This window comes from Catharus ustulatus, chromosome 5 (assembly GCF_009819885.2).
Source record: "Catharus ustulatus isolate bCatUst1 chromosome 5, bCatUst1.pri.v2, whole genome shotgun sequence".
Lineage (NCBI taxonomy): Eukaryota > Metazoa > Chordata > Aves > Passeriformes > Turdidae > Catharus > Catharus ustulatus.
This window is the reverse complement of record NC_046225.1, coordinates 38764260-38781529: the sequence shown is the minus strand read 5'-3', so window position 1 is coordinate 38781529 and position 17270 is coordinate 38764260. Positions and strand designations below refer to the sequence as shown.

Sequence of the window (17270 nt, the reverse complement as noted above, 5' to 3'; positions counted from 1 at the left end):
ACCAATACACAAAATATAGTAGTAAATAAGATGGAAAATTGTGGGGTTTTATGCTGCAAAAGGATAATTTTTGTTGTTGGCCTAGGGCCACTGGGGGATGGATATCTGTGTGCAGACCTGATATGTCCATGGTGAGATAATCCCAAATCATTCAAATATCTGAAGTCATATTCTTTTCATGACTGTACATTTCTCTAAGTTAGAAGATCAGAGTATGGATGAGATGGATGTTGCAAAGGTAAATATTTTGCTGCATTTTTGTTAAATGAGGAATTGTGTGAGGTGTTACAGAGCAGTTTCTGGCTGCAAGTTGCAGATGTTTATCCTTCATATAATTCCCTGTGCAGAAATGTTGTCCTAACCAGTCCACAGAGATGGTTCCTGGGATTATTTTTTTAATATAAGCACAGTGATCTGGTGAAGGGCTGGGTTTGTGGGAGCTGCTTCCAAGATCCAGCACAACCAGACTATATCTCCACTGCTTAAAGCTGTCATCCTGGCCAGTGGGATTCTCATGAACAAACACACATTATAGTGATTTTGACAATGCACAGTGTTAGGTATGTCAATTTAGTTTGTGGTATTTTGCATCTAAATAAGAAAAAGTCTTTATCATTCCTCAGCCTTGGTCCCACACTGATTGCAGTAACTGAAGGAGCTATTAACTGCAGAATGACTGTAAAAGCCTAAAGACCAACATTTTCATTTTCAGTATTATCTGATATCTGATTAGTTAATATCCAGTCACACTGAGGAAAAAGTCAAAGTAGATCCAGTCATAATACACGATATAGTGTGTAAAAGGATACCTTCATATCTGGTTTTTTATTTTCATGCAATTAGTTGCCTGTTTCCTAAAATCCATTTTTGTCCATTGAGGCATTATTCTTCCTTTTCTACATATCATGTTTCTTGCAACTGTTCAATATTTAATTTACTTTTCCACTGTAGTCATAGCAGTCAGGATATCAGAATTAACTTTGTGATAAAATTACTTTTTATTGCTTGATAGGTAATTCTGTAATTGTAAATGTTCTTATTGAAGGCTAATCTAAATGAGAAATCATCTCTTGAACAAGATTAAGAAACAACTTCAGTTGTTAGCATTACTGGCCTAGTTTCCAGTAGATCATGCATAATGGGAAAGGGAGGATCAGAGTGGGGATGTATTCCATTAATGACCCTGGGACCAATCACATGGAATTGTGTTTGCAGCACTTCTTGAGCAGGTTTTCCAAATCAAAGTACAGGGGTGATCTTTGATGATTCATTCCCAAATGTTGCTTCACCTCATTTGCAGCTTTGTAAAACCACATCATGAATGTCTTGTCTTTCTTCTGTCCTTGGGATAGTATTGAGGGAGCTGGATTGCTTCCACCTGCTGCTATACTGTGATGTTCTGGAGACCAGATCAGGAAGTATGCCACATGTTGAGTAATTCGGGGGTATGAGATATGAGTAAAAAGTGTTTATTTTTGTTCAATACATTGCATTTTGATGACTGTGTTTATCAATTAAAATATTACATAATAGTCGCTTGACTTGAGGTTAAGTCTAGCTTAATAAAATTCAGAAGTAAATCTGCATGTCTCATGATGGGGCTGTGAAATTGCATTTGAGTTGATTGGCCATGAAAGCTGTGTGACAAGTGGTACAAATTTAGATATGAAGAAATGCATGCCTAGCCAGGCATGTAAGACACAGAAGATTTTGTTATTTTGTTTTCTATTTCAAGTTTATGAAGTTCTCTGGCATTTTATTTGGACTCTGCGGTCCTGTCTTCTAATATTAGATAGAAAATTTGTTAAGAAAAATAATTTAAGAAAAAGTGTTATTAAAATGTTGCATGTTCTTCAGAGGTACTTGTTCCCATTGGTAATTATATTATCTGTGATTAATCTGTAATTCTTTGGACATGTGGTTGTCTCTGATTAATCATTTAGGTGTTCCAGCTGTAAATGAGTTGGAAAGGATGAAAAAAACCAAAACTAGGATATCCTTCTTCATCTTCTATGTTTACGTTTTATGTATTTTCTCAATATTGAGTTTCTTCATGTTAATATCTGGGGTCAGTGGGTTTTCTTAACTGTTTATGTAAAAGGCAGTAGCAAAATAGCATTCTGAAACTGGTTCTGGTGTCACTGATTTAACTTCACTTTCACAGACAGAAGTGGCATGAGATGTAAGTCCTGAATCTTTTTTTTTTTCTTTTAAATATACTGATCAGAAATGGATTTGAGTATTTTATTTGTTGTTATATGTCCTGATCTACACTGAGGAGAGAGTTCATATATCACAAACACACTAGTAAAGAAATTATTGTGGTGATGCAATTTGTGTGCATAATTATATGTAAATCACAAGGAAATTTCTTCTTCTGCTCAATACCTAAATTTATTGCCCTCTTAATTTAGAGATTGTATAAATAGAAAATCAATTTATTTTTGGCTGATGCAATTGAAGATATTCTAGAATATTTACCCCAAACCCCATAAACTAGAAGAGATTTGCACAGATTTGCCTGTATAAGGAAGTTTAGATATCTATATCAAGAATATTTCTGATGTCGATAGTAATAACTGTACTAAGAGGAAGAAAGAGGTAGTTGTCTATGAGGATGTTTGCTGGCTGGAAATGGATGTATGTAATGCAAAATTAATTTGTTGCATTTTGATAGCTAAATACAGCCAGTATTTGGAGTTTTATTTTATCAGATTAAAATAAAATTTCTTCTCTTGTCATCTTCTGTGTATTTCATGACTAAATTTTCTCAATGGAATGATTTCAATAAAATAGAGGAAAAAAAGAACAGAACAAACCTTCATGCGAAAAACTACAAAAAAGGATAGTGTTCATGAATACTCCCTACAATTTTGGTAAAGACATATGGTCCCAGAAAATTTGGATTTTCACTTGAAGGAAAAATATTGATACACATAAGCAAAATAAGAATGGTAGATGCTGAATTATATAGCACAAGCTTATTGTGCAGAGTGAACAGTTTGAAAAGTACTGAAAACTATTTGAAGATGAGAACAAACATCAAAGGAGTATACAATCTTTTTCATTTTTCCTAGTAAGTATTTCTGTGTCTGTATGTGTTAACTGCCTTGTGAAGAGGGTGTTTGGAGAGGTGAATGACTGCCTGTCTCCACAGACGTACAGACATATCTCACAGCTGAGTCACACTGTGCTGGTGATTCACTACCACTGTGCAGGTTAAAATAGCATTTCTATTGTTCTGGTATTAAACAGCCATTTGCACATTCTGAACAGTTGAAACAAAATAATTGGAGCAGATATCAACTATGGCACATTACCTTGTGTGGTGTATGAATGATGTGTAATATCCATTTTAAAATCATAGTGCTGATTCACTGGTTTTTAGTTTTGAGGTGATTTGACAACACTGAAAACTCTAGAGTTACTCATGAAATATGAAGTGAGAAAGGTAGTAGGGCTATGGAAGAGCTGAATAAATGAGCAAGGCTTTGACAATATATGAGTATTTGAAAATTTCACGTGGTTGAATTAATTTTTTCCCAGTATTTTTTTATGAATGAAAAGATCTTGAGTTGGTGAAATATACCATCAAAAGCTTCCCTCAAAGGGTTATAAACATGAACAGTTTTAATGCAAGAGATGAAGAGAAGCACTTCACTATTAATTTATTTCAGTTATTTTACAAATTTTGAAGTGATGGGGGAAAAAAACCATTTATTTTAGATTAAATTTTTCCTTGGGTTTTACATTATTACATCCATAATTTATACTGTTTTTACTTTGTTATGTTATTTTACTATACTTTTACACTATTTTACTATAATAAAGCTCAAGTGATATTACTGTCTGTGGGTTTTGATGACATCTGGATTTGTTACACCTGAGTGTGTGCTCAACCCTCACTGGACCTAGTGAGTGGGGTGAAGTAGCTTCAGGAGGTAATGCAAAGCCAGCTGTTCCCAGACTATAGTGCATACAACTTTCTCTCTTCTAGTTTATCATTCTTGGAAGGGGAAAAAGAAATCTTTACAAAATTTGTCTTCCTCCTCCCTGCCCCAATCTATTGCAATATTAAGCAACATTCCCTAAAGTCCACATGTCCCTGAAAATATTTAAGACTATCTTATTTTTTCATCTTTGACTTCACAAGCCCTCAAACATCATTCCTGTTATTATCCTATTGTCATCTCTCTCCTTTTTTGCTTTCTCATATAATGTCGATAGATGTACAGTGGTACTAGCTTTCTGAGGCTTTTCCTGCTGTTATTCTGTGCTAAAAATGGCAATGGGCAATTTTGTGATAAACTCTGATGTCAGGTAACTATGTATTGTCCCATAGTTCCTGTTCAATGCACTTATTTTCAATATACAATTTTTAGTTTTTTTGCCTTAAAGACAGTAGATTTTCCAGTGAATGATTTATTTTTTTTTTGTATTTGTATAGGCTTTAAAACACTGAAATATTAATCACGGTAGCTGTTACTAAGGGTAATCTTACAAAACAAGACCAAGGGAGTTTTAAGAGATTCCTGCAGTTTTCTGCATGCAGAATTAGATACTCCAAAGGCATTTATACATTTTTCTAGTCTGTTTCTAACATCTCGCACTGATGAAAACACACAGAATCCCTAAGTATAAAATCCTCATAGTCTGTCACTGAAGAAAGACTCAAAGTGACCCCTGGACATCCAAAACCTTGTGCTGCTGAAGAGGAGAGCTGCCTGCTGCCAGTACGGTGGAATGGCAGGAATTGCAAGGATGATCTGCTCCTCACCCAGTAACGCATTAGCTCGTAGATGGAGTGGGTGGGGGGAGAGGGAATGCTCTCACCTAAAATCCTGGAATGTGTTGCACCCATGGATGTGTGTGGTGGACACTTGAGCTGGGTGACTTGTGACAGGTTACTCAGCAAGACTTTGGCACCAGTTTAAATATATGGATTTGCACATTTTACCTCTGGTATTTCACAGTTGTCTCTATACAATAAGTCATCATTAAGCCAAGTCTCAAGCCATAAATTTCTCTTTTTATACAGCTTTTATACAGCTAGCATACATACTTGGGTATTATTTTGTCTTTTATACATTTCATATATTCTATGTTAAGTATACTACAGTAAATTCACGAATACAAGCCGCACTGAGTATAAGCCGCATCTCTGGGTGTTGGCAAATATTTCGTTTTTTGTCCATAAATAAGCAGCACCCGAGTATAAACCACTCTGTCATTCGCAGCAAGGACCCGCATGCAACAGAGTTGCCAATTAGTAACAGAACCGCGGCAGGATGGTGTTTACTGGCTCGGCTTGGGCTGTGCAGGCTCGGCCCGCTCAGGGCTGCCGACGGGGCCAGGTGGCCCAGCCCGGCGCTGCCACTCGGTGGGGCCGCTGGGGGCCAGCCACCGCTGCCACTGGGCTCGGTCACCATGGCCTGGCGCTGCCCCGTGATGGCAGGAAGGGACAGAGCCCCCCTCGCTCCCGCGGTGGCGGGCAGGGACAGAGCACCCCACCTCTTCCCCGAGCCGCAACAATGGCGGCGCGGGGCCCCCGTCTCTCCCTGGGCTGTGGCAGAGGAGGGAAGGAGAGAGTTCTCCCTCCTCTCACCCCCCCACCCCGTGCTGCCTGCAGGGAGCCAGGCTCCACCCGCGGCGCATCAGAGTAACCAATTTGTAACAATCGTGAAATTCCGGCTTTGCAGTTGCTCGGCTCAACACTCTGGCTGGCACTTCTGAGGTTGTAAATGTCAGAAAATTATTCACATATTAGCCACTCCTGAGTATTAGCTGCATTTCCGATTTGGGAGAAAAATCTTAGTCAAAATGATGCAGCTTGTATTCATGAAATTACTGTATATTTTTTTACCTGAAGATATCCAACCACTTGAAAACTGCCTTCCATAATGTTACTTATATTTGCAAAATAGCAAGGGCTTTCTATTTGGGTAAAATGTGTGCATATTTGAAAATGGCTTAAACTGTTCTCTTCAGGGAACCTGAACCATATATATATACATATATGCTATACATAAATATAGATATATATGACTATTTAATATTTGTTCATTAAAAGCTGTAAATTGAGGTTTTTTCAGGCAGGAAATTATTACTTGACTTATCTAGGCTAAAGGAAAGAGAAACATACTCTAAATTAAAGGACAAAATATGAAATTACAAAGAAAAGCTACCTTTGAGAATTAGACATAATGAAAGTAGGCATACCATCTTTAAAGAATGGCTTTTTTCTTTTGATGCATTTTGGGTACTATGATTTAGCATAGCATAAAGCCTTTGGAAGAAGTTAAAATTTATTGTAGCATACCTGTTGAATACCTTATATGTAACTTTTAATTGGTCTTTGTCTGTACAAACATTTTAAATCTATATGGCTCACTTTGCTTTCTATCCAAGTCCTTTTTGCTATACACTGGTACTGCTTAGGAGAAAATATAACTTCTGATCACTGAGTCAATGCCTGCTTGTCTTCTCTCAGCCAGTGGTTGCCACATTCTCTGTCCCTTCAGAAGTCAATAAGAAGGGTTCCATGGGGTATAAAAGGTTTTATTGGATTGATGAGATTTGCAAGAGTCAGAGATGCTGCATTCATGAAACTAGGCAGGGTAGTGCCAGAAACTTGAGCACACTTACTGAAAAAATGTTTCTTTTGGAACTGAGCATTGTTTTAGACACTGTGATGGCAGGACAAGAGGCTGTCCCTTTATAACTCGAGCAATTACCTTCACCTAAGAAACATCACACAAAGTAAAATATGTTGAGACAAAATTCAACTATTTTTTTTTTCTAATTCTATGCTCTTTGGTGGATGTCTTTATTTATTCTTGTGAGGTACTTGAGTGATGCACAAGGAATTGGTGTTGTAGGCAGGAGCAATTCTGTTGTCAGAAGTATGTCCAAAAAATTGAAATAAACCTATGATGATGGAAGGAATTGGACTGAATATAATTTTTTTTGTTGTTGGTTTTTTTTCGGATTTTTTTGTAAATATAGGTTATAACCTATGACATTGTAACCTGCTCTGTGTAAAAAAATGAAGCTCTGCAATGGATTAACTGTTTAACCTTTCATGTTAATGAGATGGTATGCCTACATTTAATAGCTCAAGTAGCAACTGAGAAAACTCAGAAGTTGGATTAACCTTTCACAGGTTTTATGACGGTTTGGGTTGTTGTGCTTCACCGAAACTCTCTTAGGCATACAGTCTTTAATTTTCAGAAGTGTTCCCCACAAACTAAACATTCTTTTTGCTTTTTTGATATAATTTAGTAGCATGTAACCTCTTTTTTCTTTCCTTTCCTGTAGGATGCTTCGAGTGCTGCATCAAATGCCTGGGAGGCATTCCCTACGCATCTCTGATTGCCACCATCCTTCTCTATGCTGGGGTTGCTCTGTTCTGTGGCTGTGGACATGAAGCACTTTCAGGAACCGTCAACATCCTGCAAACTTACTTTGAGATGACAAGATCTGCAGGAGACGTGATTGATGCCTTTACCCTGTAAGTTCTCTGTTCTTTTTACTTGTTTCCTTTTCAAACTGCTGAAAAATTCCACAAGTGATATAAAGTTGACTCAGGAAAAAAGTTTTAGTGAAAATCATTAGAAAAAATGGTTTGGATAATCTTAGCAGATGAAGTTTTGACCGAGCTGATATTTTTAGTATTTGCAAGCAATTTGGAATGCTATTAAATATCCCAGAGATTTAATTAATTTATAACTAAAATTTACTTTATATAATATTGATAAATCTGTTCCATGCATTCTTTCATTTAAGAAAACAAACAAAAAAGAAACCCCAATGTCCACAAAATTCTAAACAGATAAAACAGACTTGTGCAACAAGTAACAGTTCTGAGAATAAGCACTGTAAAGAAGCAACCAAGGAGTTTTGCAGAAGTCTGAGACTTGAAATGTCAAAATTTGATTGCCTCTGGTTTTTCTGGAATTAATCTGTTTTGAAGGTTTCATGCTTTGCCATTCCTGAAAATCCATTTCTGGAAGACCTTTGTTTTGTTGAGCATCAATTTCTCTTTGTTAAATTAATTACATTTAAAAAAATAATTTGCTGTCTGCTGAAATTAAATGAGATTTATTCTTGTATCTTTAAAATTATCTCTTTGAAACATTATTTTCATAGATATTTGAAATTAAAATTCTTACCTGGCTGCTAATGGTCGTAACTAATGCTGAAGAAGCCTATCCTTAAATTTATGATTATTCTCTTTTATGAATATTTTTCATGAAAGTGAAGTGCTCATCAAAAATATTGACTTCTTCTGGTGGATAGTTCCATAATAAAAAACATCTCAGGGCTTGGCAGTGATCAACAAACAAACCAAGTACCAATGAGTGGAAAAATCAAAGCAGAACAGAGAACTTACCTATGCCATTGTGTAAGTCCTTCTTTCATTAATATCATTAATGCTGTATACAGCATTGGTGCCTCAAAGAACATAAAGAAAGGATTATTATAGACCAGGAAATACATGGTTAAAAATTGAGTATGTGGGTTCTTCAGTGTAGAAAGGGGGTGATTAAGAACCACTGCACAAGTGGTCTGTAAATTCGCAGTATTATGAATAAAACATGAAATTTTAGATTGCCTGTCCATTCAAGTAAAAAAGGTTTGAGCCATCAGAGGAAATTAGTAGGCACCAGATTCAGCAGGAGCAAGTTCTTCAATGTTTTCACAGCAAAAATACAAACCTAGTTGCATATTATGGATGCCAGAAGTTTTTATGGCTTCAAGGGAAGACTGGATAATCTTGGAAAACAAATCCATTGATGGTTTCTAATGATGCACGGATTTATCCAGCTAAGACAGTCACAAAGGCTAGACTAGTGTCAGAGGTTGTCTTTTTGACTATTAAACTTTCCTTATATTCATTGATTACCATAGAGAAAAATGAACAAGATATGTATATTTGATCTGACTGGGTACTAATGTTTGCATGAGAGCTAGAAATGGAATCTGAAATTTCTCTTGGGTTACATTATCAACATTCTTTCCAAAGCTTCTCTCCAAATTTTAGGAGTACTCACTATGGGATCAGTAGCTAGAAGGGAGCATCACTGCTATGCCAAATTACAATTTCTTCTTTGGCTCAAGATATTTTTATGTCCTTGTATAGTAATACATTGGGTTGAGGGGAAGATGTATCTTCTGCTTTGTCTTTTTGGTTTGTCATTTAGACTAATGAGTCTGGCTTGACTTGGTGGCTAAGGTTCATTGTTATCCTGAATGACAGATCAGTCATTTTATTAGGCTCTAACTTATTTTATTAGTCCCTAGGAAGCTATTAGTGCAGAACAGCCACAAATCAATGCTTTCTCCCTATAGCACGTTTTCCAGCTTCTCTCAGTGAGATACTAAAGTGAAAGTATCAGTCAGGGAATATAGTCCTAATGCATATAATTCACTGTAAAAGATTAAGGAATTGTAAAGGTAATTTTTCCGCCCCCTGGCATTTGTTTTTCTTAGCCAGCAGATTTTGGATCTGTTTGTTTTCTTTGTTTACTTAAAGAGACTATAAATCCAGTTCTTTCTTTGGCAGATGTACTATAATGAAATTTGATTTTATTCAGTTGTGAAAGGTATATCTAAACTTATGTCTTAAAGGCAGGAGGAGCAAATATTTTGACTAAAAGCAGATAAGCCATTGCTTTGAACTGGGTAAACTGTGTGACTTGAAAAGAAATTTGCACACGCTAATTTTCTACCTGTTTAAGTAGATATTACACTGCTTTTAAAATAATTGTGTGGGGAGAATAAATCCTTGATATTTTCTCAAAAGTATTGATTAACTGTTAGCAGTAAAAAAGATGTATAGTAATTATACTTTTGAAAGACCAAAAACCAGAAAGAAGAATATGCAAGTAGAAATAAATGCTGTAGGGCCCACATTCTTAAAACAGTACATATTGAAATGGAAATAAAACCTATTTTTTTTAATTTTTCTGATTGCAAATGGTAAGAACTTCAAAATAATCTAGCAGTGTGTCCTAGTCAACTGCAATTTTTAAAGGTTATTTAACATATTTGGCCTCTTAATGCTTCTAGTGCTGTGAAGTGTCTCAGGCTGGCCCGGAGTCTCTCCTGTGATAAATGTGCCAGGCAGCTGCTGCAGTGGAGTGAAGTGTGTTAGATTCTGTTTAATCATGCTTATAGTATCCGTCCATAGTTTCATTAACATGTTGGATTTCAAATGTCATTCAGCATAAAAATCAATCCCTATCTGAGAGCTATTTCTGTGGGTGGCAAGAGATAAAGTCTGTTTTAACTATGTCCACAAGTGTTTGTTCTGAATGTAAATAACTCACAAGCCACTCTGTATCTTTTGTTTCTGTCAGTGCTGCTACTGGCTGTAATTTAGAAGAAGCAGCAGACCCTTGTAGAGAAAGTGGGGCATAATGAGGGCACCAACACCCTCTGAAACACTCCCTAAATGCCTAACATAAAAGCCAAAATATCTAGATCCAACAAAGCCATTCAGAAACGCCCATATCAATGTCCCTGAGGGCATCAACAGCCCTGTCTGTCCCTGCCTTGTCTCCCCTCAGCCTTCCCATGGACAAGAACCACATTTCACTGAAGCCAGAGGGCTTCAAACCCTGACCACTGACTCTCCTGACCACAGGGTTGGGGCTGCTCTGGGCTGCCCACACTCCACATGGTGCCTTGACTCTTGGGGAGAGAGATTAACTAATTAACAACCTGCAATAGGCAGCAAAGTTCCCTTGGAGCACTCAGCCCTTGGGGATTCAGCCAAGAGCAGCAGCCCTGTGCAATAAAAGAGGTGATCTGAGTGCTGGTCCTCCAGACTTTTTCCATCTCCCTGGATTACGCCTGAATTCAGAGTATGTGCCAACTGCAGATCATATCTGCTGGAAATATTGTCAAGTAGTAAATATTCGTAATTTTAAAATTACAAGCAAGTTTTGCAACTGTCATTTAAATTCTATAAATGCCAGTCAGGTACATAAATTTTCTCAAATTTATGTTTTTCTTTCCAAGTTAAAATACAGGATGATCATGGTCAATAATTCCAACGTTATTGAAGCAACCTAGAGAGAAGACAGGTAGGGTAGAGGGAATGCTTTTTTGCTTGCTAGTTTTTAGGGGGAAAATGCAAAATTCGACCTGTAAGAAGATGCAAAACCCAAAAAATTCTAAAAAAAAAGGATTTTGTCTCAAAGCACTGCATTATAGCCTGACTTTAGTTTCTTCAGGGGAGAAAGGTTAAATAGTTACTCGAAATACTTGAAATCAAATGTGCTCAAATTCATGAGAGCACATGCTGTATAGACAGTGGTGCCTGTGAGAGGCTGACCTGGAGCAGAGGCTAGACAGTGTTACAGGAATAAAGTAGGTATTTATTAAAAGGAAGATATATCTTGGGCAGTACAAGAGCCAGGCCATGGCTGTACCCAAGATGCATGGTGGGTCATGAGTTTTCACCCTTTTGTAAGTTTTGATCCATTTACATATTGGTGCTAATTGTCCAATTACAGCTTCAAGTTATGAAGTCCCATCCTCCCAGATTGCTTTCTTCAATTTGCTGTTGTTTACACTTTTTGGACCCAAAGCTGCAATGTTGTCCTTGGTTCTCAAGCTGGAAAAGGATTGTTTTGTCTAACTAAACTATGGAGAGAACTTTCTAGCACTTTATATGAAGTTCAGAGTCACACACTAAGGCAGAATCTAAAAAAAAAATGAAAGGTAAAACTTAAGGCATCAACAGGTATTCCTTATGGAGAGAACATATCTTCAAAATCATATAGCTGATGGTAGACTCTTCACTGTTTAGACAATCATTTTTAAGTCCATGGATTTTTAATACATTGGATGGCTATAAAAACATTTGGAATTTTCAATGTGTGATCTTTTCATTGGGATAAACCTCTAACTATATTGCTTTCTGAACGACATTTAGGAACCTTTATTCCCTATACTTCCAGACTTTTTAACTGTCAACATTACCACTGTTCTTATGGCAGCTGTTTCCCTCCACCAACTGCCCCACCAAGTGAAGGAATGCCTGTTTGGGAATTTGCAGAAGTCATAAGCTTTTTGGGGGGCTGTGGATTCTTTCAGTGACTGTAGAGTACAGTCATTTCACGATTATAAGCTCCACCATTTTGACTAAAGTTTTGCTCCGTACAGGAAGTGAGGCTTGTATTCCGGAGTGGCCAATACATGAAAAAAAAGTTCAGAAATTTGCCAACCGGAAATGTGAGCATGCAGCAGCCCTGAGCCAAGTTGAGCCTGCACAGCCCCGACCAGAGCCAGGGCTGCCCCCGGCGGTCGCGGGTGAGCAGGGAGCTGTGCCGGGGCAGCTCTGTGGCGGGGGATGGGGGGACCCGTGCCGGGCCGGGGCCGTTCCCCGGCGGGGGAGGCGGGAGTCAAGCTGGGCCGGGGCAGCTCCACGGCGGCAGCGGGGTGGCCGGGCCGAGCCCACATGGCCCTGAGCCAGTAAACCCCACGTTCCCGCGATTCTGTTACTGCTTGGCAACTTTGTGAAAGTTGCACGCGGATCCTCGCTGCGAACGAAAGTGCAGCTTACAATCTGGTGCGGCTTGTATATGGAGGAAAAACGAAATGTTACCGACACCCCGGAAGTGCGGCTTATAATCGGTACGACTTGTAATCATGAAATTACTGTAGTTATTTTACTTCTCTGTGATCCAAAGGTAGCCTAAGGAAATACATATGATGCTTTAAATTATCCTGAAAACTGCTTTTATAATATTTAACTGCAAGAGGGGATTGATTTATGTTGCTGACCTTGTCAGTTTAACAGTTCTGTAGGTTTCACTAAAACTGAGCAATCGGCTTGAGGTGGATGTGGTATTCAGGTATTCTCCTAATAATTTAATAAAATGCAGCAAGCACAATCTGCAAAGCACCAGGTATAATTAGATTTTCTTACTTAATCACTGATTTTGAGAAGATTACAAAGTCAGCAGAAACAGACACATGATGATCAAGCATGCATTGCACGAGCTGGATTTTTATATTTTTCTGGTGTTTCGAAAAAATTCCAAAAGAATATTTTAGAAAATCAGCAGCACAAGGTATTTTTTGTGTATTTCCCAACAGCATTCTTTTCCAGTTCTTTCTCTTTAGTAGGCAAGGTCAGTCAGTGCCATCTGTCACATGTTTGTGATATATAGGCCATGGAGCAAGGAAATCATGCTCTTAGAGTAGAAAAAGAAGAAATCTCCCTGATAGTAACATTAAACCCATTTTCCTACTGCAGACAAAGCTAATTCAGGTAGTTGTAAATTCTCTTTTTTTAAAGGTGTGAAACCAAATAGTGAATTAAATGAAGTTGCAATCTGTAAATCTGCTGCCACTTTGTTCTCTACAGAAAGTTTCATAGACACTGTATTGGTGCCACCTTCCTAGGTCTAAACATTTCCTTCCTTTCATAATGTGAAACCTGTGTTTCAAGTATTGCTGTGGCCAAGTTTGATGCTTGCTGATAACTTTTCTGCTAGTGTATAGTCAGGGTTTATTAAGATGGTATTGCTTGGTAATATAAATATGTATGTACAGCTGTCTATTTCTGAGTAAAACAAAAAAAAATGGTTCAGAATCTTTTATATCTCTCCTCTTTGTGATAAAAGCAAGATTTTGAGAGGTAAATAAATGGATGCTATGATTTGCTGTCTTTTGTTGTTGTTGTTGTTGACTTTGCTGCTATCATAAGTCAAATGCTGGTAGCAGTAAAATATTACTGTTATCATCAATATTTCTGCACTTATTTTAGTGGAATATTGTGAAAGTTATTACAATGTGTAAATGACAACTAAAATAAAATGTGATGTTTATATACATTTGTATTAGATTGTGTGATGATTCTGTTTAAGGCATCTACTTAAAACACAATAGTGGTAATCTGGTTTTTGCTATACAGTTTTGGTCTCTTACAAAAACTTGGCATTCTTTAAATTTGAACACACGTTATGTTTTAAATACTATTCGTATTATGGAAAGCAAAACCTGTAAGGCTCTGTATCAAATAATTGCTAACTTATGCAGGCCTGTGCCATAGCATGATTGGAAACAACAACTGACATTGCCTAGAAGAATGAAGTTATCTCCGCATGGAATATCTAACCTTGACCCGTGAGACTTCTTTGGGTTTTATAATTTGGTAGGAACCACCAGATAGAGCATAATGTTATTGAAGATGCAGTTTACTTAAGGAGAGCAGTTTTTATTTAATTGGAGTAATAGAGTCATTTACAAGTAGCAACACTGGACAAATACAGCATATTAAATATTAGATGCAGAACATAGGTTTTTAGATCTGGTGTCGGTGACATATGCAGCAAATCTGGCAAAAAAAGTCAGCACCTGAGAATATGACATTTACAAGATTAAACAGTGCTGAAAAGACAGATTTACCACCTACTCAGCTGTATTATGTAGTCCAGTCTTCTATATTCTGTTAAAGGCAATGCCAACGAAAACTTATGTAAGTAAAATTTAAGGATTTGGAAATTACCTGCAAAGACATAGTCCTCATTTTATGAAATTGAATAAGGAAATTCAGACCACTACATGAGAATGCCAGTGGAATAATCTGGAAAATTCATAGCAGTGCATGTGAATTCCAGCAGAGTGATCTTACATAAAGAATTTATTGGTCTTCTTCTGTGCAAATACAGTCTCCTACTTTTCGGCAGACATCTGCATTATTTAGTGCTGTGTTAAGTACCTCTCCTTCCTGGTTGACTGGAATTTAGATTAGCTATAATCACTTCATGTCTTATGATTTTCCCTTTCTCAATAGGCATTTTGTTTCCACAGAAGTATCATTTTCTTTTTTAACTGCCTTTTTTTCCCTTTAGTTTTAGTTCACTTTATAAACAGATAAAATGGAAAGTATATATTTATATGTAATATCCATATTGCTAAATATGCTTTATGTGCCGTGTAAAACTAACTCTCTGCTCCAAAGGATATCTGAAAAGGATAAATTTGCTATTATGATCCCAATCTGGACACAGTGACAAATGGTCAGTCTTACACTGTCAGTGTGTACAGTAATTTCACGAATACAAGCTGCAGCAAGAAGACTAAAATTTTGGTGGAAACCCAGAAATGCGGCCAATATTCCAGTGTGGCTAATCTATGGACAAAAATGTGATATCTGCCCTTACCTAGTATCATACTGGTCCAGTCCCGAGCCAAAACAGTCTAAAATCCATGGTTTCCCGTTGTTCCGACGATGAACCAATCAGAGAACAGCTTATTGCCTGCCTGTGGATGGTGGCGTTACTGAGGGGCAGGGGTTGTTATCGGAGTGAGTTACCTCGGCAGTTCGATAAAAGTGTGTGATATTTCTCTGTACTTTTTAAAGTGTTTTCAGTCTTGTGCGGCTACGGGGCTGGCTGGGCTCGCAGGGAGAGGGCTGGGGGAGCCTCTCTCCCTGCAGGGAGAGGGATGAAGCGGGCAATCGGCTCGCAGGGAGAGGGCTGGGGGAGCCACTCAGCCCGCAGGGAGAGGGGTAGAACGGCCACTCGGCTCGCAGGGAGAGGGCTACAACGGCCGCTCGCCCCGTGGGGCTGCGAGGGCCAGAGCAGCGCTCGCCCTGCGGGCCGCGAGGGCTACAACGGCCGCTCCCCCCACGGGGCTGCGAGGGCTACAACGGCCGCTCCCCCCGCGGGGCTGCGAGGGCTACAACGGCCGCTCGCCCTGCGGGGCTGTGAGGGCTACAACGGCCGCTCCTGTGCCAGCACAGAGATGTGGCTCCGCTCGGAGCTCAGCTGCCTGCCCGCGCGGCTGAGCGGCTGTTTAAAGGCAACGCGGATCCATTGGGAATGCTCGCAAAATGACCACACTATTGTTCCTGTCTTTTTCAGCTTGTAAATAAAGGGTGTGTCTTTTTTCACTTGGAAACAATGTTTCCGAGGTCGGCAGTAAGCCAGTAAGCCCCGGCGATCCCACGATTGTGTTACTAAATGACGATTTTGTGAAAGTTCACGGCGAACTAAAGTGCGGCTAATATTCTGGGTGCGGCTTATCTATTGACAAAGACATCAATGTTGCCAACACACCGGATATGCGGCTTATACTCCGTGCGGCTTGTATTCGTAAATTTACTGTACTTTGTATGCCCCCAAGTTTATAGTTGTACTAATGAAACACTCACAAATCCTGCTGCATGCTTTTCCCACATCTTTTTGCACTTTATTGCTGTGGAAGGTTGCCTGGGAATTCAGTATCCACAGTGTAAAACAACCATCATGTAATTCTACCAGAAGTCAGCACAGTACTCTGCTCTAGCTCCAGTGGGGCTTTTGCCTTCTTCAGACAAAGAAGGCTCCTGATCTCTTCTGAAATTTACACCTCTAAAAAAAGTTTCTAAGAAAGTAGTTTTAGATAGAACAAAATTAGGTTATGAAAAAACCCCAAGTAATGTTGAGGAGAAGCCTTGTCCTTCAGCTGTAGTTTTTTCAGTGTTTTAGACTCAAGGATTTTATGATTAGTAAAATTCTTATGCTGGAGCTTTTCTTATTTCAAGAAAGCTACAAGATTCATAGAGCAGAGGTGTGCTTTGTGCTGCTTTTGCTCTTCTGCCATTAGTTGGAGGATTCTATATGGCTTCTTAGATGTCCTGCAAGAAATCTTTACTCAACTCTTCCATTGCTAGGAAGGAAACAACAAACTTTTAGAGGATGATGATCAAGGGCTCTGTTCTGCATGCCTGTAGAGAGTTGTACATCACAAATTAAAACCAATGGGTATTCATGTCACATCCGCTTTGCTTCAGAGTAGGACAAGAAAATCTGGCCCTTGCAGAATGTGAATGTAACTTGCATAGTGTAGTATGACGATGTCTTCTTTATATAATACTAACAATCTGGCTTTAGTTTTGAGCAAATGTTTTGTGTGATTACACACACAATTTCTTCCAGAAGTAAATAATCAAGGTCTCTGTTTTCTTCTTATTCTATTTTGTTTCTATTTTAATAAAAATTACTTTTTGTCTTTTTTTGGTCTTATCCTTTCTCTGCTGGTTATCCTTTCTCTTATAATTTCTTGATAAACTTTGGTTGAGCGTTGTATACACCAGTTTTATTTTCTTCCCACCTGAAATTTAGAAGTTAGACTCCTTATTAACCTAATCTAGAAAAAATTCCTCATGGACTATGCTGACATTTTCTTAGTACTTTCATTTTCTCCCGTCACAGTTAGAATACTTCAGTTTCTTTTATCTCATTTGAGCTCTTGGGAGGTTTTGACTT

At 38.3% G+C, this 17270-nt stretch overlaps 1 protein-coding gene across 1 annotated transcript in view; it reads left to right on the top strand.

The window, feature by feature from the left end:
- The window catches only part of GPM6A (glycoprotein M6A), a 126231-nt gene that overhangs the window by 76205 nt on the left and 32756 nt on the right, over positions 1-17270 (top strand). The window contains exon 2 of the mRNA XM_033060352.1: positions 7318-7510. Coding sequence (XP_032916243.1) covers positions 7318-7510 — 193 coding nt within the window. The remainder of the gene's footprint in view (positions 1-7317; positions 7511-17270) is intronic.